This window comes from Spermophilus citellus (genome assembly GCF_964194105.1).
Source record: "Spermophilus citellus genome assembly, chromosome: 3".
Lineage (NCBI taxonomy): Eukaryota > Metazoa > Chordata > Mammalia > Rodentia > Sciuridae > Spermophilus > Spermophilus citellus.
Genome location: NC_138184.1, coordinates 16,054,222 through 16,076,382, shown reverse-complemented (window position 1 = coordinate 16,076,382; position 22,161 = coordinate 16,054,222). Strand labels below are relative to the sequence as shown.

Genomic DNA, 22,161 nt, shown 5'->3' with positions numbered 1-22,161 from the left:
CCCCGCCCGGGCCGCTCCCGCCACCTCCCCGCCGTCGCGTCGCTCACGCCCTCCGCGCCCACGTTATAAATAGCCTTGTGCCCGCTTGTGACTCGGAGCCCGCTGGGGAGGGCTGGCGCTTCCGCCCCGCTGACCCTCATCCAGCAACTGGCGCGGAGGTGGCGGGACGTGACGGCGAGGACGGCGCCTCTGGGGAGAGCATGCGCCGGCCGGGAAAGACACCAGCCGAATCCGTTCTTTCTCCAGCCCCTTGGTCCCCCTCTGAGCGCCCCCCGCCACCTTCCTCCAAGCCCCTCCTCACTCAGACCACCCCTCCCTCCTGGCCCTTACCCCTGACCACCATCCCTAAGCCCCGCCCCGAGGCCACCCTCCCTAAGCCCCGCCCCGAGACCACCCTCCCTAAGCCCCGCCCCGAGACCACCCTCCCTAAGCCCCGCCCCGAGACCACCCTCCCTAAGCCCCGCTCCTATAAGCCCCGCCCCCATACAACATCCCTAAGCCCCGCCCCGAGACCGCCCCCCCTCCAAGCCACGCAGCCTTCTTAAGACCCTCCTTTACCCTCCGAGACCCCTGTCCCCAGCCTGGGCGGCTTTTGGTTTTCCCTTTTCTCTGAGACCCTTTTCCCCCGCTGAGCTTCCTCCTTCCCCGCCGAGCTTCCTGAAGGATGAGCAAATATTGATGTCCTTGCCCGGTCCTTCTGCAGGGGCTGAGGGCCCGAGCTGGCCTCAGCCAGCAGGACAGAGCCCTCCAGCAAGTCCCCACGGGCCTCCTGAGCCCCGCACCCTCGGTCCGGACAGCCTGCGGGGAGGGACCGGCTGGGGTTGCAGGGAGCTGAGAGCCAGAGGGGGGAAGAGGGGACCAGAGAGACCGGGAGGAGGAACAAGTGACAGGCTGGGGAGAATAGAGCAGGGAGACATGAGTGACTTGGTGGGAGACCGGCGAGAGCCTCTGGGAGGAAAGACACAGGGAGGGAGACAGACGCACGCCAGAAGGCTTCAGGGTCTGCAAAGCGGGCATTGTCCAAGGAGCCGAGGGGCCCCCTGGATTCCCCCAGCGCCGGGCACAGCTTGCCCCTCCAAGTACCCCCAACGCACCGCTCCCTCACCCCGCCCGGCACCTCCCGAGCCTGCCCCCAACAGTGACCTGAGGGTTCCTGCCTGCTGTTCAGTCCTCCTCCTCCCCTCCTGCTCCCCCTTCCCCTTCTCTCCTAGTCTCCGTCTGCCCTGTAGGTGCCTTTCCCAGCCTCAATCTGGGTGCCTCCCTCCCGCCCCGCGGCTGCCCACCTTTGCCAGAGCCTCCCAGGTGTGCTCTCCCCCCGGGAGGAGGCCTGGGCCAGGCTGGGCATAGCCCCAGGCTGGGGCGACTGGTAGGAGAGCTCCCTGGGAGCTGGGTGACAAGGATTCCACAGGGCAGTGGGACAGGGACTGATTGAGCAGGCAAGACAGGGCCCTTAACTCCATGCAGCCATGTGCCTTGAGCAGAAAAGTGAGGACACAGGGTCTGATACTGATTTCAGGTGTGGGGGAAAGAAACAGATGAGGACAGGAAATAGGTACAGGGGAGAGAGGGAGGGAGAGAGAAAGAAAGAGGGAGAGAACCAGATCTAGAAAAGCAGGGAGGGAGAGTAAGACAAAGATGGAGGCCCAGAAAGGGGGATTCACTAGCCCAGGGTCACACAGCACTGAATCTGAACCAGCTCTGTTTGACTCCCAGCAGAGCCAGTGCTCACCTGTCCCAACGCCCAGTCAAAGGCTCCAACCACACTCTACCTGCCAAGGCCAAACTCAAGTGTGGCGGGTGTGATGCCCCATCATTTGCGTTTAAAGTCTGGGCCTTTTGGGTGAGGAGGTTGGCGCTGGCTTAGGAAAGCGCCCTCTCATTGCTGACTCCTCTGCTGCAAGGGACCCGACCACAGTCACCATCCCGTGTGAGAGCCACCGGCTCCCACCCTGGATGGACTCCTGTGTTCCCTGGCTCCAGTCAAGCGTTTTGCAAGGCAGAAACTCAAGTGATGGGGACAGAGATACAAACCCAAGAGGCTGTGGCACCTGTCCCTACACGGTCCTGTTTCTAGGAATTCATTGTTCCACGGCTTCCACGCACCTGTCCAGAGACTCGGAAAGCTGGGCGCCGCTGAGGCAGGAGGGTTCGAGTTCCAAGCCACTCAGCGAGACCCTGTCTCTAAATAAAATATAAAAAGAGGCTGGGGAGGTGGCTCAGTGTGACTTGGTGCCCCTGGGTTCAATCCCCAAATAAATAAATAAATACAAACAAACCCAGGAGGCAGAGGGACAGGGGAAACCCGAAGGCGCAGAACAGAGGGTGGGCGGTTAGAAGGGGGTGCACCACCATCTCTGGGGTCAGAAGGACCCGGGTTCCCTGGGACGGGGGGCAGGGGAAGAACTCCTTCATTCCTCCATCGTACCTCGATTGCTTCGGTTTGGTCCAGGTGCCATGGACCCAGATGAAGACGTGAATTGGAAAAGGAGGGGGCGGTGAAAGGAGGGAGAAGGGAAGAGGGACTGGGGTCCCGTGGGAAGCAGGTTCGGGAGGGGGGAGGGGCCGAGATGCTGTGAAGGGAAGTTCCCGTCCTGTAAACCAGTCGCACCTGGACCTCGAGGGCCCCTGGGCTGCAGCTGTCCTCACACCCACCCCTTCAACACTGCTCGGAGGCAGTCAATCCCGGAGGGCTTCCTGGAGGAGGCTTCTACTGCCACCTGCCCCGTTCCTTCTTAGGTCTCTTGCTCCATTGCAGATGAAGGCTCAACTCCAGGAGGGCTGGGGCTGTGGGAGGTGGGGGACTGTGGGGACTGCTCCTGTGGTCCTGTTTCCTCCCACCCTAGGTCTGCCTGAACTCATCTGTCTGATGACCTCTCTCTCTCTCTCTCTCCCCCCTGCCTCCTTCATCCTCCTTGTTGCTGTCCCTGGCTTTGCCTCTTTCATTCGTTTGGTTGGCTGTGGCTTTCTCCCGTGTCTCTCGGTGTCTGTGACTCTCTGTCTCTGTGTCTCTCCTCTGCATCTGTGGCTCTGGCTTGGATGTCTGTCCGTCTGTGTCCCCTCCACATCCCCCCTCCTCTCCTCCCTCTCTGTCTCTCTCCACAGTCAAAAAAGCCAAGTTTGATGGTGCCCAAGGTAAGCGCCGCTCCCCTGCCCTGTCTGTCTGTCTCCCTGGAGAGGCTGGGAGGCTGTCTGGCTTTGCATCCAGACTCAGACTTGGTTTCTGCGAAGGGAGGAGGAGGGTGGAGCTGGGAAGGGGACCTTGGCCTGGGATCGCCCTGTTTCCACCATGTCCCCACCTTCCGGCCCCCTAGCCCAGGCCACTGGGGCTCACTCTGAGCCTTGGCTTCCCAGGGGGTCTCGGGAAGCCAGGCAGGGATAGACGTCCAGAAAAGCAAAAACCAAAGGGAGTTTTTTTTTCTTTCTTTCTATTTAGAATAAAATCTTTTTTGTAGTTGTAGATGGCCCCACGCCTTTATTTTATTTATTTGTATGTGGTGCTGAGGACCCAACCCACTGTCTCTCCCATGCCAGGCAGGCCCTCTGCCACTGAGCCCCAGCCCCAGCCCCAAAGGGAGTTTCTCACGGTCAGCTTTGTCCCTTTTCTGGGACCCTGGTCTTCCCAGCCAAAACCAAAGGCATGGTCTCAAGAGGGAACCCATGTTCCCGGGGCTGGAACTGGGGACTTCAGGCCAGCAGGGGCTTCACCAGCCCGCCACGCCCCCAGTCCCAGAGCTGGTCATTTCTAGGCAGCTGGGTGAGGCCCCAGATTCCAGGTCTCCCCATCTCGGGTGTCCCCTCCCCAGCCCGGCTTGTCGCCTGGGGGCCTGGCGTGGGGAGGGCTGGCCGGGCAGGAGCCCCTGCGGGTCACCTCGGGGACCCAGAACTCGGGAGCGGGCAGTGCAGTCCCTGAACTGTGTCGCTGACTCTGCTGTCACCGCCACAGAGAAATTCAACACGTACGTGACCCTGAAGGTGCAGAATGTCAAGAGCACGACCATCGCGGTGCGCGGCAGCCAGCCCAGCTGGGAGCAGGACTTCATGTTGTGAGTCTGCGCGTCCAGCTCAGCCACGCCCCTGCCCGCGTCGTGGCCACCTCGGGCAGTGCCTGGCACCGCCAGGGAGCCGAGTGGCCTGTCCCTCCCTGCCCCGCCGGCCCTTTCCCAAAGCGCATCCAGAATCCAACCGCTTCCCTTTATCTCAGCAGCCACCGGCCAAGTCCCGGCCTCCACCCCCGGCCTCCCGCTGCGCCCCCCCCCCCACAATCTGTTCTGCTCCAGGCAGCCAGGGGGATATTTTTAAAACTGTAAATCACATCCTGTCACTCCTCTGTTCCAAACGTGTCCGTAGCTTGTCGACCTCAGAATAAAGCCACACTCCTGCCCGCTGCCCCCGCCAGCACCTCTCCATCTTCTCCTCCTCACCGGCCCCAGCCACAGGTTCCCACAGCCCAGGTTGGTCCTGCCCCAGGGCCTTAGCACTTGCGTTCCTCCCCTCGCCCCAAGCAGCAGCCTGTCCTTTGGATCTCAGCTCGTGTCCCCTCCAGGGAAGCCCCCCACCCCCATTCTGCTTCCAAAAACCACTGTCAGAGCCCCGTAGCTTCCCCTCCAAGGGATATTCTAGTCATTTCTATGAGTTTTTCATTTCTGGCCACTGCTGCTAGACCAGGAGCTCCAGGAGGGTGGGACAGGGTTGATTTCTGTCCCCACTGTGACCCCCATGTCACAGGAGTTGGCACACAGTAGGTACTCAACAACTATTTGATAAGGAAATGAATTAATGGCCCGGATCAGCCCAGGGTCTAGGGCCACCCAGTGCCCCGTTTGCAAAACCACCTTCGTCCAGTCTACTTGGATGACAGCCACGGTCTGTGCCCTGCTCAGAGGCTTCTTGAACTAAATCAGCTACACCTACAGCCCTGGGAGGGGAGCTGCCTCTGCAATCCCCATTTTACAGATGATGAAATGGAGGCCCAGAGAAGTAGAGCCACTGCTCAGTGTCACACAGCACGTTTGTGTCACAGCTGGGGTTTGGTCCCAGGCCACTCTCCACCCCCAGGCTATGCCCCAGCAGAGCCTGACGGTAAAGTGTCAGCCGCAGGCAGGAGTCAGCAGAGGCTCCAGCAGGGCTCAGAAGACAGGCGTGGGAGACATGTGACATGTGTCCCCGCTCCTTCCCTCCTGGCTGGCTTCTATGGTACTCAAAGCCAGTCAGTTCCCACCTCTGGCCTCAGTTTCCCCTCTTGCCATCCAGCTAGGGGGGTTAAATTGCAGTATGCTGTGCATCCTCAGGCAAACGAACTAACCTCTCTGAGCTCCCATGCTCTACCCCCTGCTCCCCTGATACCCCGTCTCCCCTTTCCACAGTGAGATTAACCGCCTGGATTTAGGACTGACTGTGGAGGTGTGGAACAAGGGTCTCATCTGGGACACAATGGTGGGCACTGTGTGGATCCCACTGAGGACCATCCGACAGTCCAATGAGGTGAGTGGTGGGTGGGCTGAAGGTGGGGAAGGAGGAGTGCCCAGAGGCTTGTGGCCTAAACAAGATGGGCATTTACTCTCTGCCCCCTGACAACATCTATGTATACCTTTGGGGTTGTTAAGACAGTTAGAGCCACTGGGGCCCAAGTTCCTTCAACTTGTTGCTCTCCCATATGACTCTACCTCATGGTCCAAAGTGGCTGTTTGAGGCTCATCATTGCATTTTCATTCCAGCCAAGGAAAGGTAGTAAAAGGAGTGCTCACCTGCTTAGTTAAGGCCCAACCTGGAGGCTGCTCCCAGCATTTTAAATACATCCCATTGGCCAAAACTGAACTGTGGTTCCACATGGCTTCAATGAATTCTGGGAAATGTAGTCTTAAGCCATGCCCCCATCACAGCTAAAAATAGATTTCTATGGAAGAAGGAGGGGGATGTGGGCAGCAGGATGACACCAGCCAGAGGACAGTGTAGACAGAAGCCCAACACCTCCGCCCTCACACCACACCAGAGGGTGGGGACCACTCTGGTGACCTCCTTGTCCCCACAGCTCAGTTCTGGCCTCCCCTCGGGGCCTCCTGACCTGATTCTTGCCCACTCTGTGCTGACCGCTGCAGGATCTTACGGCCTGGAGCTCTGAGCTGTCCCCACCCTGTCCCTTGGGAGGTCCTCGGCTGGGCCTGGTCACTGTGCAGATCCTGGCCTCTGAGTCTTTGCAGATGCTGTTCCTGGGCCCCAGCGCCCTCCCTTCCACTCCCCTCTGAGCTCACACCTCCCCCTCCTGAAGCCCTGGCCAACATCCCTGGATCCCTCAGGCCTGGCCCTGACCTCAGGGGCCCAGCGTTGCTTCCCAGGACTGTGAGCTCTTCAGGAGCCAGACTGATGCCTGGGGCCCTTGGGGACCCTGGCGTCACTCAGCATGAAGCTGGCACAGAGGTGGCTCCAGGGAGCATTTGGTTTTGAGTCGATGATTGAATGAACCAGGACAAGGGAGGAAATGAATGTGATAGTTCAAGGAAATGAGCCTCAAAAGAGGCCTCGAGTGGCCCCCCAAGTGTGAGGGGGGCCTGGTCATGCGGGCAGCAGTCAGAGGACTCCCCAGGAGACTGTTCTCATTTAAGAGATGAAAACACTGAGGTTCAGAGTGGACCCCCTTGCTCACAGGGCCCATGTCCCTGAATCATCAGGGAACAGGCTCATTCTCTTTGGGCGTTTCCTCCTTGGGTGGTGGGAGGAGTGTGAAGCCAGAGTCCCCAAACCCCTCGTGACAAAGCTACACCAGCGCCTGCCTGCTCTCCTGGGTCCTCGCCTCCGAGTTTCCCTGACCTGCCACATGGCTCTGGGCTGAGACCTTCCCTTTCTGAGGGTCAGTTTCCTCACTATAAAGTGGGGACAGGACCCTTGCCCTCCGGGTAGGGGTGATATGGGGTGAGGGGTGCCTTCTGGGGACACGATTCCCTTAGCTAACCAGAGCCCTTGGTCCCTGTCACCCTCCCACGACCCCAGGAGGGCCCTGGAGAGTGGCTGACACTGGACTCCCAGGTGATCATGGCGGACAGCGAAATCTGCGGCACCAAGGACCCCACGTTCCACCGCATCCTGCTGGACACGCGCTTCGAGCTGCCCCTGGGTGAGTCCTGGCTTCCCCATGCTCCCCAGTCCAGGGGAGTGGCCGGGTCCAGCTGGGCCCAGCCAGCCCTGCCCGCTGGGGACCGGGTCCCCTCCTCAGAAGGGCGTCTCCTGGGGGCACCGAGTTGGCAGAGGTGTCCCCACTGCATGCCTGAGACCGTCCTGTCCCCTGTGCGTCATCTATGAGTGGCAGATGCCCCCGACCCTTGGGGCTCAGGTCTGGGGGTCCCGGCTGGGCCTCGGTGGGGCCTCAGGCTGCCGGGAGGAGAGACGGCCAGGGGCAGGGAGCCCTCAGCTGGGGCCACCTGCCCGGCCGCCTCAGCCTGCTGTGCCCGCAGACATCCCCGAGGAGGAGGCGCGGTACTGGGCCAAGAAGCTGGAGCAGCTGAACACCATGAGGGACCAGGACGAGGTGCGGCCTCCCCTCCCCCTCCCCCTCTCCTCCCCCTCGCCACCTCTGTCCCCAGTCCTGGCCTGTTCTTCCCTGTTCAGAGGGCTCCGTCATGCAGCTGCAGTGGCAGGGTGGGCACGGTGGTGGGGGACAGGGACGTGGGTGCCAGTTGTAAAGCAGGGGGACGGGATGCGCAGTGCAGCAAGGACAGAGCCTCTCCTTGGCACGTATCTTCTCCACTCCCTCCCCCCTCCCCCTCCCCTGCTCTGTCCCCTCTTTCTCAGGTAGCCGGAGGGGCTGGAGGCTGATGGGAGGGGACACAGGGCTGGGGACCTTCTTGGCCCTGAGCGCCTCCTGTCCCTCTCTGCAGTACTCCTTCCACGACGAGCAGGACAAGCCGCTGCCCGTGCCCAGCAGCCAGTGCTGTGAGTACCTCCCCCTGCCCAGAGGACCCCCCCCACAGAAGAGTCCTAGGGGGACAGTGTCCCTTGATGGGGGAAGAGAAATGATCAGGGGCTTGGGCCCAGTCCCATCCTGCAGTATGGTCACAGGCCCATCCCTGTCCCTCCTAGACCCCTGGGGTCCTCCCCTTAGGGACAGGGCATCCAACAGGGCCCTCACCCTGCGGGCTGTCGGGGCCCAGAACCCGAGGCAGAGACACTTGCAGACCCCTGAGCTCCCATCAGCCCTGGCCAAAGGCCCACAGCTCATCTGGCAAACTAGGCACAGGGCCACCAGACCCCAGGCCACCAAACCCCAGGCCACTCGCTGTCAGACGGTGGGGTCCACGCAGCCAACACCCAGTCAGAGGACGTGCATCCTGGGGCTGTGGCTCCTTCATGAGCAGTTTTCTTAAGTGAAACTGGAGGCATGGGAAAGGGGACCCGCCCCAGGTCACACGCTTGGCCAGCCAGGACTCACTCGGCCCAGGTCTGTAGGACCCGAGGCGACTGCCCACGGTGGCCCCGACGACCCCCGCCCACTGCCCTCCCTTGGGCGGGAGCTGTAAAGGTGCTGCTGTCCCTTGGTCCTCTGAACCTCCTCTCCACTGGCCAAGCCAAAGTCCCCTCCCCCACGGAGCCCTCAGTCCTCTGGAGTGGGACAAAGGGACAGATGATGTGGCCCTAGGGCGGGTCCCCTGCTCCCCTGCAGCTCTTCAACCTCCTCTCCTTTCCACCTGCTCTCCCTCCTCCTTTCCTCCCCTCTTGGTCTCCCCCATATCCACGTGTCCCCCCTGTGCCCAGGAGGGTGGTGAAGGAGTCGGGGGTGGAGATCCTGGGGACCGCGAGGGGACCTCCCTCCCAGACTGACTTGGGTTGGGTCTGATTGGGGAAATGGAGCCTGAATCTACTCTGTGCCTGCTCTGGGAGTGTTTCCTCACCCCTCTTTCCCAGAGGAGCCAGGATTCCAGAGGGACTTTCTCTGAGGTGACAGTATTTACGCGGATAAAAGGAGAATGTGTTTTTTTCCCCTGGGCCTGTTGCTCAGAGCCTGTGTGACTTTGGGCTGCTCACTGACCCTCTCTGAGCCCATTTCTTCACTTGTTTAAAAAAAAAAAAAAAGCCAAATGATGGAAGCCACCCAACGGGGTGTTTGGGAGCTTAGGGTTCCCGAGGTCACGTGATTTTCTGTCCATGAGCTGGGGGGAGGGAAGAGGTGGGGAACTCTGACCCCAGACTTCAGAGTCTGCAAGCCCTGGGTCCAAATGCCCTCACTGCTGCTTTCTGGCTGAGGCCAGGGAAGAGGGTCCAAAGGAAGCAGATGTCATCCATGAGGGGGACCCTGGGGGACCCGGGGAGGGGAGGATGCAGGGAGAGTCCCTCCCTCCGCCCCCCTTTATCATCTCTGCCCCTTCTCTTTGTAGGCAACTGGAATTATTTTGGCTGGGGTGAACAGAGTAAGTAACCCTGACCGAATGGAGGCTCACGGGGAGGCGGGCATCTTGGTGACCCCCAGGTGCCCCACCCAGTGCCCCCTAATGGGGAGCTGAGACTGCCACATGGGGCTCAGAGGGCTGGCAAGACACTCTCCTGTGCCCTCCGGGCCCCATCCATCAGCACCAGTCTCGGGGTCACGCTCTGTCTGGTGGGGCGCAGGGACTCAGCAGGGAGGACTGGACAGGTGGAGGCCCGCTGGGCACCAGGACCCTCTCCTCTTGTCCCCATGTATAATCCATCTCCTCTCCTCCCTCTTTGTCCCCTGTCTTCCTCCTGGAAAGAGACCCCCTCACTCAGAGGGCTGCAGGAGGGAGGGAGGGAGGGAGGCCGGCACCAGGGCTGAGCCCAGGGGTACCTGGACGCCTCCCCGGGCAATGCCCGCCAGCACCCCCACCTGCCAGGGAAGGAGGCCACACCCCCAAGGCAGACCCGCTCCCCCTAGGAAATGGCTTCCTGTCCTTCCTTTCTAGAAAAATTTCTTCCTGTCCTCCACCCGCTGGAGGCCCGTCCCCTTCCCCACATCCTCTTTGATCCAGGGGAGTCTCTCTAAAGCCAGGTCTCTCTAAAGATCCTCCTGCCTCAGCCTCCTGAGCTGCTAGGATTACAGGCATGATTCACGGCACCTGGCCAGAGTCACATTTTTGATGCTGTTGGTGACATCACATCTCCCTCCTAATGCAGCAAAAGCCTAAAGGTCCCCCTCACTGGTCAAAGATTTGGGACCTGGGATTTGCCCCTGACACCACACTTTCCCCTACTTTTCTGGTTTTCTACATCAACTAAATTTTGCTTTACTTTCAAAAGAAACATAACTGTATCATTCTTTTAAATTAGAAAAGTAACCTATGCATTATTGAAATAAAGACTTCCCATGGGGCTGGGCTCGTGGCTCAGCAGTAGAGCGCTGGCCTAGCACGTGCGAGGCCCTGGGTTCGATCCTCAGCACCACATAAAAATAAATAACAAAATAAAGGTATTGTGTCCAACTGCTTATTAAAAAAAAAAAAAAAAAAAAAAAAGACTTCCCAGAAGGTACAGAAAAGAAGAGAGAAAAAAATGTTTGCATCCTAATTATTCTACTACCCGGGTGTGTGGCTTTAAAATTAGAATCCTCTTTCTTTAGAATTTAGAAAATAAACTGTTTTCTTTGTACTAGGAGACCAGCCAAGCCAGTGTGTGCTTCAATTCCAGCCATACTCAGGGGCTGGGGCGGGGAAGGCGGTCTTGCTGGCCTGAGCTCCAACCCTGGGGGTTGGTGCAGGTTCAGGCCCGGGGCCCTCCTCAGACACCAGGCAATCTCGAGGGCTGAAGGGCAGCTGCTCCTCCTGATCTCCCTCCGAGTATGTAGCTTCTCTAAAGAGGAAACCAACTGCCTGATGGGGAAGGAAAATCCCATCTCAATTTCCAGAGCGTCTGGACTTTGACAAAGTTCATCCTTACATTTGAGCTGAAGGACACCCTCTAGATTATCCCTGTCCTCTTCAAATTATAGGACACTCAGACTCTAGGTCTAGTGTGACCCTTGCTCCTCAGCCTATGCCTCTATTAACATGACCCCCGTCCTTCCAGCATCACCAGGGAGCATTCTCTTTTTGGGAGTAGCCAATAAAGACTCCCCAAGGCTGGGGACTACACTGACCCCCTGTGTGCCCTCTCTCTCCTCACTCTCCCCATTTACCTGCTCTCTCTTCCAGACGATGACCCCGACAGTGCTGTGGATGATCGGGACAGTGACTACCGCAGTGAGACCAGCAACAGCATCCCGCCGCCCTATTACACCACGTCGCAGCCCAACGCCTCTGTCCACCAGTATTCTGTCCGCCCGCCGCCTCTGGGGTCCCGGGAATCTTACAGCGACTCCATGCACAGTTATGAGGAATTCTCCGAGGCGCGGGTCCTCAGGTAGCTGCCATGGCGTGTGGGAGGGTCGCTGTCCCCGGGAGTGGGGCGCAGTAAGCAGATCTCGGAGAAGGGGGTCCACGCTCTCTTGTGGGTGGTGGAATCCTGCTTTACCAAAGGGCAAGAAAGTCCATGAGGTTCATGAAAGGCGGCTTGTTTGGGCTGAAGCGAGAAGGACCTTCAGGCCCGAGAGGTTTTCTGGACCTATGGGACCTCTGTGGCATACCCTTTAGAAGCCACTGGTCCCTGCATACTGTGTGACTGGGCAGAGGAGAGGGGATGACTGAAGGGGAAAGGTCTAACCGGTGTGTGGGGGTGGGGCGCAGTGATGGCCCCGCCCTTCCCCCCGTGGCCCCGTCCTTTCTCCACATGCCCCGCCCTTCCCCGTGGACCCGCCCTTCTTCCATATGGCCCCGCCCTTCCCCGTGGACCCGCCCTTCTTCCATATGGCCCCACCCTTCCCCGTGGCCCCGCCCTTCTTCCATATGGCCCCAGCCTTCCCCGTGGCCCCGCCCTTCCCCATGGCCCCGCCCTCCCCCATGGCCCCGCCCTCCCCCATGGCCCTGCCCTTCTTCCACTTGGCCCCGCCCTTCCCTGTGGCCCCGTCTTTCCTCCACATGGCCCCGCCCTTCCCTGTGGCCCCGCCCTTTCTCCACATGGCCCCGCCCTTCCCTGTGGCCCCGCCTTTCCTCCACATGGCCCCGCCCTGTGTTCTCCCATCAAGGATTTGAAAGTTAGCCCTAGATCTTGAGCCCAGGAACAAGAAACTCATTTCAGGTGTAAAATCTAAGGGAATGCCAGCCAGGCGTGGTGATGCACACCTATAATCTCAGGGACTCTGAGGTTAAGGCATGAGGAGATCAGGTTCAAGGCCAGTTTCAGCAGCTTAGCAAGACCCTGCCTCAAAATAAAAAATAAAAAGGGCTGGGAATGTGGTTCAGTGGTTAAGCACCCCTGGATTCAATCCCCAGTGTCTCTCCTGTGCTCTCTGTCCCTCACACATGAAAAGAAATTAAGGGATGCCCAAAAACTCATTCAAATAAGTAATATTTTAGTGTTTTATTGCATACAAATATAATACACATATCTATATTTATATAATATAAATTATACCTATAATATATTCTATATCATATGTATATTTATGCATGGTGCTGGGGATCAGAACCAGGGCTTTGTGCTTGCTAGGTGAGTGCTCCATCACCGAGCTCCATCCCCAACCCTTAGTATTATATTTTGATAGATCCATGAATTAAAAAAGAAGTGACCCAGCTGGGTGCTGGGACACACACCTGTAATCCCAGCAACTCTGGAGGCTGAGGCAGAAGGATCATGAGTTCAAAGCCAGCCTCAGCAACATAGCGAGGCCCTGAGCAACAAGCGAAATCTCTCTATAAAATATATAAAAGGGCAGGGGATGTGGCTCAGTGGTTAAGTGCCCCCGAGTTCAATAAAAATATAATTTGAAAGAAAACCTTCCTACGCTTCCTACTCAATCTTTAGCATCAAGGATTTCTTTGCAGGTATCGAACAATTTTTTTGAAGTTCCTATATTTTGTATAGGACACTAGACACAAAACCTGTCTAGTTTATAGATAAAACATTCTAGAAGAAACTTTTTAAAAGCTGGGACACATACTCTATTCTGTTGATATTTAAGATCCAAGGAAATGGAAGGATACACTCCATGTGACGCTTTTAGGTCGGAAGTGGGGGTTGAATCACACCCAGCTGGGTTTTCTCTGGCCATCCTTCCACAAATCTTGGAGCCATCTGTGATCTTTAACTAAAAACGAAAACCCAGATCTCTCTTTATTTGTACTTGCAACTTTCTCAAACTCTCTTCAGAAGCGCTTCGTCTCTCTAGCAGTTCCCTCGACCATTTCTGCAGTCAGCATGGTCTTTAACGCTTTGTTCTTGGCGGGCATGGGCTCCACTTATGCAATTATTGGAAGAAAGTTTCAATGCATTGGAAGCAGCCCAGAGGAAAGTGAGGCACTGCACATAAATAAAATATTAACTCTTCACGAAGAAGGAAGTCTTATCTTAGAGGAAACAAAGCAAGGTAGTAATCAGCCTGGTGTCATCCGCAGAGTTCTGGGAAGAGTATTTGCCTGGAAATATTTTCCTTAGAGGGAAAATGGATTCTCCGAGACTCTTCTTCCTTGGAGTGGAGGGTGCACAATGCCCCTCACGATCTCTGTGAATGTCCCTGAAGCTGGGAAGCACAGGTGGATTGTGCCCATCTTACAGGTGGGGAAACTGAGGCCCACGGGGCAGGGGTGTTGCTCACGTCTCTAGGCTGCTGTGCATGGAGCTGGTGTCCGTCCAGCTCTGGCTGGTGCAGCTTGACCTTCACCTCTTATCTTGTGTACGTGACCATTTCACATTCTTCTCTGGCCTGATGTCTATCCATCTGTCCCTGATGGAGTCCTGTCTATTGTGCAAATTTCTGAGAACGCACAGGGGGTGGTGCAGAGCAGGAAGGAGGAGACCCCCAACCCAAGCTTGGCCGCGCATGGGTGAAGGAGACTTTCCAGAATGGGGGATGGACGCAGGGGCAGGAACCACCTGCGTCCCCTGAGCAACTCACGTCACCCTCTGTGGCCATCCTAGCCGATGCTGGGCTCCAAGAGGCTGGCCACTGGAAGTGTCATCCCACAGGCCAGGGCTCAGCTGGAGGGAGAGACAGGGCACGGCATTATGGTGGTGTGGGAAGACAGGGAATGCTTCCTGGAGGAGGGTGCGTGGATCCACCTTTCAAGGATGAATACGTCATCCCAGGAGGGGAAACGGATTTCATGCAGCAGAAACAGTGGCTCGGGGCTGGAAGGGTGAGGGGGCAGAATCATGCAATTGAAAGTTAGCCCTAGATCTTGAGCCCAGGAACAAGAAACTCATTTCAGGTGTAAAATCTAAGGGAATGCCAGCCAGGCGTGGTGGTGCACACCATAAAGGATGAGTAAGAATTTACCAGGTAAAGCCAGCAAGGAAGGGTGTTGGCCTCTGAGAAGGCTGGTTCAAGGGCAGCGGAGCCTGGGGAGGCACCTGAGTGGTATCAGCTCCCGAATGTCAGACCTGGGCTGGGAGAAGTCTTGGGGATCACCGAGTACCACCCCTCAGTTTGAGAAGTGGAAACGAAGCCTGTTAAACCAGTTTATATGGCGGCCAAGTTTGCAGGTGGACAATACCTAGAATGTGCCGGGGTGGACTTTGAAGAATCCACCAGCAGAGGGCGCCCTAGTCCTTCAGTGCCCGCTAATCGCTGCTGCTCCCTCAGCCTCTCTCTGGTGGCTAGTAGGTAGGTCAGTGCTAAAAAGCAACTAACTAAACACACAATCTAGCAAAAAAGGGCTTGAGGGAGAAGCCCCTCGTATGATCCCTAAAGCACCCCCAGGACTGGCTGGAGAAGAGGGTCCTCAGCACTGAGGCTGGAAACAGTATTTGATGGGGACAAATGATATGCTTTGAATGACCAGAACTTCTGTTGGAAGGTTAGTGGTGGGCCCCGGGCTGGCTCGCCTTTCCTAGGGCAGAGACAGGTAATTTTCTCTGGTCATGCAGAGAACAATCCAGGGTGCACATGAGGAGCATATAATGGGGGCCTGACCTGGCCAGTGGGTGTGAACACATCCAGGAAATGGACATTTCAGTGGGTCCTAAAGGATGAGTAAGAATTTACCAGGTAAAGCCAGCAAGGGTGTTCCTGGAGAGGGCTTGGCCTCTGCGGAGGCCAGGTGTTGGGCGTAAACTGAGGGTATTGAAGGAACAGTGAGGAGGCTGCGGTGGAGGGTGTGGGAAAGTGGAGGGAGGTCGGGGTGGGAGGCTGGGAGCCTGAGCCCCATGAGGCTGAGCACAGGTTTTATTGCAAGGTACTAGGGAGCCATGGCAGGATTTGCAACAAGAGAGGGATGCAATTTGCTTTATGGTTCTAAGAACCCCTTGTGGCCTTTAAGGGAGCAGGGTCCATTGGGGACAAGAGTAGATGTTGGGACAGAGTCTAGACCCAGGACTCAGGAAAGTGGATGCATTTCCTATTTTTTTTAATATTTATTTTTTAGTTGTAGTGGGACATGTACCTTTTTATTGATTTCTATGTGATGCTGTGGATCGAACTCAGGGTCTCTCACATGCTAGGCGAGCACTTTACCCCTGAGCTCCAACCCCAGCCCCAGCATTTCCTAATCTTTATTTTTATTTTTGTAGTGCGGGGCCTCACACGTGCTAGACTAGTGCTCTGTCACTGAGCCACCCCCCGGGCCTCCCATATGTATTTGAGGCGGAGGCACGGGGACCTGCTGCGGTGAGGGTTGTGGGTGGCTGCAAGGAACAGAGGCAGGCGGGCCCAGGTGCCGGTGAATCCAGAGGAATTCATGGTGGGAGGACATAGGAGGACACCAAGAGCCAGGCGTGGCCACATTCGAGTTCTGGAAGCACCAGGTGACCATGGAGGCTGTAGCAGGGAGCTGATCTAGGACCCCCAGACTTGAGCAGCATCCTCAGGGAGCACAGAGACCCCAGAGCCTCACAGGCAGGTGTACTAGCCTAATGACAACACCAGGGACTGGGGCGTGACTCAGTGGCAGAGCGCTCACCCAGCATGCACCAGGCACTGGGTTCATTCTTAGCACCAGAAAAGAAAGAAAAGTAATAATGTCATCAATCTGGTGTATTGCCCGTCCCTCTACCCAGATGTAAATGCCACAAGAGCAGGAACTTGGGTCTTTTTTGTTCTCAGCTGTGTTTCTTGGTGCCTACTGTATGCATGCACACAGTAGGTGCTCAATTGATGCAGAGTGAACGCCAGGGTGATGATGGGGCTCAGGGTCAGTGGTGGGGCACCCCAGCCCTGAGCTCCAGCCCATCCCATCCCGCAGCCCCACCGGAAGCAGCCACTATGCCTCCTCGGGAGAGCTGAGCCAGGGCAGCTCCCAGCTGAGCGAGGACTTCGACCCCGACGAGCAGAGCCTGCAGGGCTCCGAGCTGGAGGACGAGCGCGACCGGGACTCCTACCACTCCTGCCATAGCTCCGTGAGCTACCACAAAGACTCGCCCCGCTGGGACCAGGATGAGGAGGACCTGGAGGAGGACCTGGACGAGGACCTGGACGAGGACCTGGAGGAGGACTTGGAGGATGAGGAGCTGCCCGAGGAGGAGGAGGAAGAGGAGGAGGAGGAGGAGGTGGAGGAGGAGGAGGAGGTGCCAGACGACCTGGGCAGCTATGTCCAGCAGGAGTCAGTCGCAGCAGAGCCCAAAGACTTCAAGCGCCTCAGCCACCCACCAGCTGCTCCCGAGAAGGAGGACAAGGCCCCCACCTTGCCCACGGAGGCCCCCGATGTGCCCAAGGCGACCTCCAAGCCACCCACACCTGAAGAGGTGCCTGGAGCACCCGAGCCTGAACCCCCCAAGGCTGAGGAGAGGTAACAGACGGGTTGAGGGGCCTGGAGGGGCTGGGTCAAGGTCATGGGTCAGCAAGGCCATGAAGGGTGTGATTGTGGACCTGGGCAGTTGTGGGTCTGGAGTGTCACAGGGCCGTGAATTTATTGAAGGACTCAGAGGTGACAAGGTGGGTGAGTGGGTTCATGAAAGGCTCTTAGGGGCGTGACCTTAGGGGCTGCTGAGACAGGAGAAGCCTCAGAGCATCTGAATGACCAGGGACAAACGGAATTACCAAGGGCCAGAGGGGCCAGGGGGTTCTGGCGGTGAAGGGATCAGGGGGGTGAGTCCGGAGGGTGATAGCGATTCTAAGGAGCCAGAGAGGCCACAGCGTGCATGGCTTGGAAGGCAGAGGGTCAGGGGACAGGATCATGGCCCTGGCAGCTCATCACGTTCCCTGTCTCAGTTTCAGGCCACGGGAGGATGAGGAAGGCCAGGAGGGTCAGGACTCCATGTCCAGGGCCAAGGCCAACTGGCTGCGAGCCTTCAACAAAGTGAGGATGCAGCTGCAGGAGGTGAGTGAGCGGCACGCAGCCCCGCCCACGCCAGCTTGACCACGCCCAATACCACACCCTCACGCAGCTTGACCCCACCCACTGACCCCTTCAGGCTAATTGCCACGCCCAACTCCCCTCTCCTGTTCCTGCTGGTATTCAGAACGGACGTACCTGCTTCCCACATCCCGCCGCGCCTCGCCCACCCTGACCCTTTCCTGCCATGCCTTCCTCATGCTGCGCGCCACCTCGCACCCTTGCCAACTTGATCCCTGTGCCCTGGCCTTGCCCACACCTAGCCTAAGACAGCTTGGCCATGCCCATTTTCCCACCTCCTGCAGCCCTGCCTTCATCACCTCCACAGCCAAGTTCTTGGCCCCACTCACACCTGCTTGGCCCCGCCCATTGCTGCTCTGCCTGCTGGGCAGTGCTGCACCTTTGCAGACAGGGGATGTGAGGCTGGGAAAGGAAGGTCAGAGACCCCAGGCTTTAGCCTCCTGGAGGTAGGCACGGACAGGAGGCCAGAAGGAGGTGCCCAGCCAAGGCTTCCGTTAAGGGCTTCTGCTTGGCACAGAGAGAACTTTTAAGGACGTTACGTGGAAAAAGAGGAATTTATTACGAGAGCGTTAGGTTAATACAGTGGAGGAATATTCATGCCTTTAGGGGCCTGGGCTGAGATCTCCAGGAACTGAGGTGCCACCTCTTTTTACTCCTTGCTGGCTAGTAGGTGTCTTGAGCCTTGAAGGCAGAGAGAGCCTAGGTGGAGTTAACCCTGTATTCTAGTTTTGGAAGAACCACTTCTCAAATGATCAACATGTCAACATGCAGAGCTGAGCAGAATCTGACCCAAAGATTAAGACAGCAGGGGAGACAGACACCAATAAGCACGGACGCCTATAGGACCAAGGGAAGAGTCGGCGTTTTCCCAAAAAGTGGCCTTCAGGTCCTGGAAGAGTAACCTAGGCAACTGTCATGATCACATAGCCAGACGTCAGGGATGTGATCTACAGCAAAGCTAGTGGGAGACTAACAATGTATTTCCCGGCTGCATGCCCTCCAAGATTAGTGATTTTTAGATCTATTAAGAGAATGTGAAGCCAAAGGGTTTATTTAGGGTTTCCCTGTTAAAAATTGTAGGTCATTGTCCAGATTAGAGAAAGATGTGAGGTTGGGTCAGCATCAGAGAAGAAATAAAGTGAAAGATTTAACTTCTGGGGTGACTGCAAATGGGAAGTGGGGTTGAAGCCACTCATTATTCCTTCATTCCACCCACCTGGGCTGTGTCATCCACAGTGACCTTTCAAGCTGGGGTGAGGCTGGCAGAAGACCCTAAACAAACACCTGAGACCATTAAATATCAAAGTATCAGAAATTTCAAACCAAATGCCTTATTTGCTTTGAAATGGAATTTTATATTATTTTTGATTAATTAATACATTCACATGATTCTAAATTCGAAAGAGAAGAAAGAGTATATAGTAAAAAAAAGTCTATTGAGTAACTTTCGCTAAGTCAGCAAGTTAAACGCAGCCTTCACTGTTGCCGGTGGAACTAGTGATATGACAAGAAAAATAAATTTGGGCAGGTTATCTGGGTTTCACAGAAGAACATAAAACTACCCCAAGGTTATCAGGAAAGCTTCCTAGAGGAGGTAACACTTAAAGATGAGTGACATTCTGGCTGCGTGTGCCTCAGTGGTGGAGCAATTGCAAGGTTTGGGTTCCAGCACCACAAAGGGAAGAAATTGGATATGCAAAATATTTCAACATTATTTCAGAAGAGCACTGCTTCCTTTAATCCCAGAGCTACAGAGGACAAACTCTTTTTGGGGATGATGCTAACAAACCCCCAGGTTTGACAAATGAGGTTTGATTGAGGTTGGTGACAGAGAGAAATCTCCCCCAGCCTACTTTAAAAATGGACAAACTAAGGCTCAGAGAAATCCTGAGAACTCCCTAAGGACACACAGCTGGGAGTAGGACCCAGGTTCCTGACTCCAAGCCCAAAGGGGAGACAGAATTGAATTGCAGTCTGCCGTGGGGTTGGAGGACAACCACACTGACCATGTCCATCTGTCTGTCCTGCAGGCCCGAGGAGAAGGAGAAATGTCTAAATCCCTCTGGTTCAAGGGTGGGTAAGTAACAGTACTGAAGGAAATTGAAGTAATTTTTGGACTCAGAGCTTAAGGCTCATCTGCATGCAAGGACCAGCCTAGTGGGGGTGAGGAGTGGCCTCATTTAGAGAGGAGATGGATATTGGGCAAGGTAATGTGGCCAGGACATGGTGGTGAGTGCCTGTAATCTAATTACTCAGGTAGCTGAGGCAGGAGGGTAGCAAGTTTGAGGCCAGCCTGGGCAACTTAGCAAGACTCAGTCTCAAACTTAAAAAGGGCTGGGGTGTGGCAGAGCACCCTTGGGCTCAATCCTCAGAAATGAAGGGGTTAAAAATAATGTGGCCACGACCTATGGCCCTTAACCACACTCATATGCTAAAGCTGTCATTCTTTGAACTGATCTAAAGATATTGAATAATTGAGAGGCTCTGCTGCTTTTAGGAAATGGATGGGGAAACTGAGTCCAGAGAGATGTGTGCTTTGTTTAAGGCACTTGTATAATTCAAGGCCATTTCTCCTTGGAAAATTATTTTGTTTTGTTTTGAAATTGGGTCTCCCTATATTGCCCAATATTGCTGGCCTCGAATCACTGCGCTCAAATATCCTCCTGCTTCAGCCTGTCAAGAAACTGAGTGAGACTCCAGGCACATGCCACCACACCCAGCAGAAATAAATTTAAGATAAAGCAGAAATGAATTCCCACGTCCTCCATCTGCATCCCTGGAGCACATTTTTTGCTTCGATTCTGTTTTTAAATTTCTCAGATTCTCGCTACAGTTGATGGCTTTTCAATTGACGACAGTCATTTAGATTTAATTGGAGCATGCTGTCGAGCTGACGTCTTAAGATTTGCAGGGGTGTTGGCTGGTGAGGTTACCGGATGCACAAGATAATTTTTAATGGCATTCTTGTTTGAAAATAGCAGCAAAAGAATGACCTCTTTCCCTTCCTTGCACATCCTTTGTGAACAGAGGCAGGGAGATAAGTGGCTATGATTAAATGAGCCGGTGCCCCTGCTGGGGATTGCCCCAGATGCAGAGCCTGAGAAGGGGATTCCTGCGCTCGTGATTTATGGGGCAGGGGCTCTCAGGAGAGACCTGCGAGGCAGGCGGTGCTGGACCAGGGAAGCAGCCTAACACACCTGTGGTCCAGGCACCTTTTAACTCTCAGTCTGGAGCCACTGGGAGGTGGCTCCACAGTCATTGGCTGCCAGGGATCTCCCATTGACCAATGGGAACCTTCAGAGAGGAGCTACGCCCTGAAATCTCAAAGGATGGCCACACCTCTCAGTAAGAAGGGTTCTGAGAAATCACTACCACATCTGCCACTGCAGCCGTTTTTGACAGCTGAGGCAAAACTGTGAAAAGACAATAATAGCGCAAACAATTCCTGTTCCCGCTTTCGTCATCTTGGGACTCACTCCTTAGATAGATTTTAAAAATTCACACGTATTTCCAATGTTGAGCATCAGAAAGTTTCCCTATATATTTTAGTATAGCATTGAGACTTGCTTTAATTCAATTTCTCATTTAATGTGGACACCTGCTTCATTGCCCCATTTCCCAGCCGTGGAAGTTGAAGTCTTCATTTCCTAGAGTTGCTGTAATAAATTATCACAAACTCAGTGGCTTAAAATAATGGGAATTTATTCTCTCACGGCTCTGGAGACCCAAAGTCTTAAATCAAGGTATTGGTAAGGCCATATATCCCGTGAAATCTGTATAGGGACAATCTCTCTCTCTCTCTCTCTCTCTCTCTCTCTTTCTCTCTCTCTCTCTCTCTCTCTCTTTTTTGCCTCTTCTGATTTCTGGTGTTTGTTCCAAATCATGAGCCCTTTGGTCTGTGAATGCATCGCTCTGACACCCATCCACGTTGTCACATGACTATCTTTCAATAAGGACACCAGTCATGTTGGATTAAGGGCCCCCTACTCCACTAAGACCTCATTTTTAACTAATCACATCTGCAGTGACCCTATTTCCAAATAAGGTCACATCTTGGGGTTGAGGGTGGAGGTTAGTGGGGCTGGGGGTGTGGCCCTAGGTTCCATTCCCAGCACCACAAAAAAACAAAACAAATAAAGTCACATCCTCAACTATTGGGGGTCAGGGCTTCAGCATATCTTTCTGTGGGACACAGTTGAACCCCTGACACCTGAGTGTCCTGCACAGGCTTCAGGTGATACCTGCATGGGAGTTGATGACACCTGGGCCTTCCTTCATGTCCTTGTGTGTCTTACAGCCCTGGGGGCGGTCTCATCATCATAGACAGCATGCCGGACATCCGCAAGAGGAAGCCCATCCCACTTGTGAGCGATCTGGTAAGGCCTGTGCCTTTCACTACCAGGCAGATGTGAGCATGCGCAATCTGTACAACTACTCATGGTGGTCTTGGGGCAGGGGCCTAGCTAGGCATTTTCTGTGACTAATGTAATCTGATTTCTATCCCACGTGCTTCGTGGACACTTCAGGCCATGGTGAGTGATGGTGAATTGGGCCCCCCGGGGTCTCCTCTCCGAATCCACCTACATGGGGGATCTTCCACCTTTCCCCTAATCGTGGGTTCTGGGGGAAACTTGATTCCCACCTCTGACTTCTCACCTTTCACCTACCTTGGTTCACAGAGTGGCTGATGGTTTTGCTCTGTGGCTGGTGATCACAGCCAAGTGTGACCCCTATCTGTGGTGGGCAGTTGCGAGTCAGAGGTGCAGGGCTGCTCACCTCCCAGAGTAGCTCCTGACTCAGCCTCTGTCACTTCTTATTCTCTGCTGGGTCTGCTGTTGCT

At 55.5% G+C, this 22,161-nt stretch overlaps 1 protein-coding gene across 4 annotated transcripts in view; it reads left to right on the top strand.

Moving 5' to 3' along the window:
- UNC13A (unc-13 homolog A) overlaps nt 1–22,161 on the top strand; it is a gene marked incomplete at its 5' end in the record, with an annotated part of 60,722 nt that overhangs the window by 5,352 nt on the left and 33,209 nt on the right. For 3 of the 4 annotated variants that reach the window (XM_081288568.1, XM_081288569.1, XM_081288567.1), the window contains 12 exons: nt 3,103–3,132; nt 3,944–4,043; nt 5,364–5,481; nt 6,985–7,108; nt 7,446–7,519; nt 7,869–7,923; nt 9,363–9,395; nt 11,130–11,337; nt 16,212–16,754; nt 17,177–17,285; nt 19,352–19,398; nt 21,619–21,697. In XM_081288568.1, coding sequence (XP_081144694.1) covers nt 3,103–3,132; nt 3,944–4,043; nt 5,364–5,481; nt 6,985–7,108; nt 7,446–7,519; nt 7,869–7,923; nt 9,363–9,395; nt 11,130–11,337; nt 16,212–16,754; nt 17,177–17,285; nt 19,352–19,398; nt 21,619–21,697 — 1,520 coding nt within the window. Of the gene's footprint in view, nt 1–3,102; nt 3,133–3,943; nt 4,044–5,363; nt 5,482–6,984; nt 7,109–7,445; nt 7,520–7,868; nt 7,924–9,362; nt 9,396–11,129; nt 11,338–16,211; nt 16,755–17,176; nt 17,286–19,351; nt 19,399–21,618; nt 21,704–22,161 lie in introns of all 4 variants that reach the window. The other variant, XM_081288566.1, reaches the window with a different exon arrangement.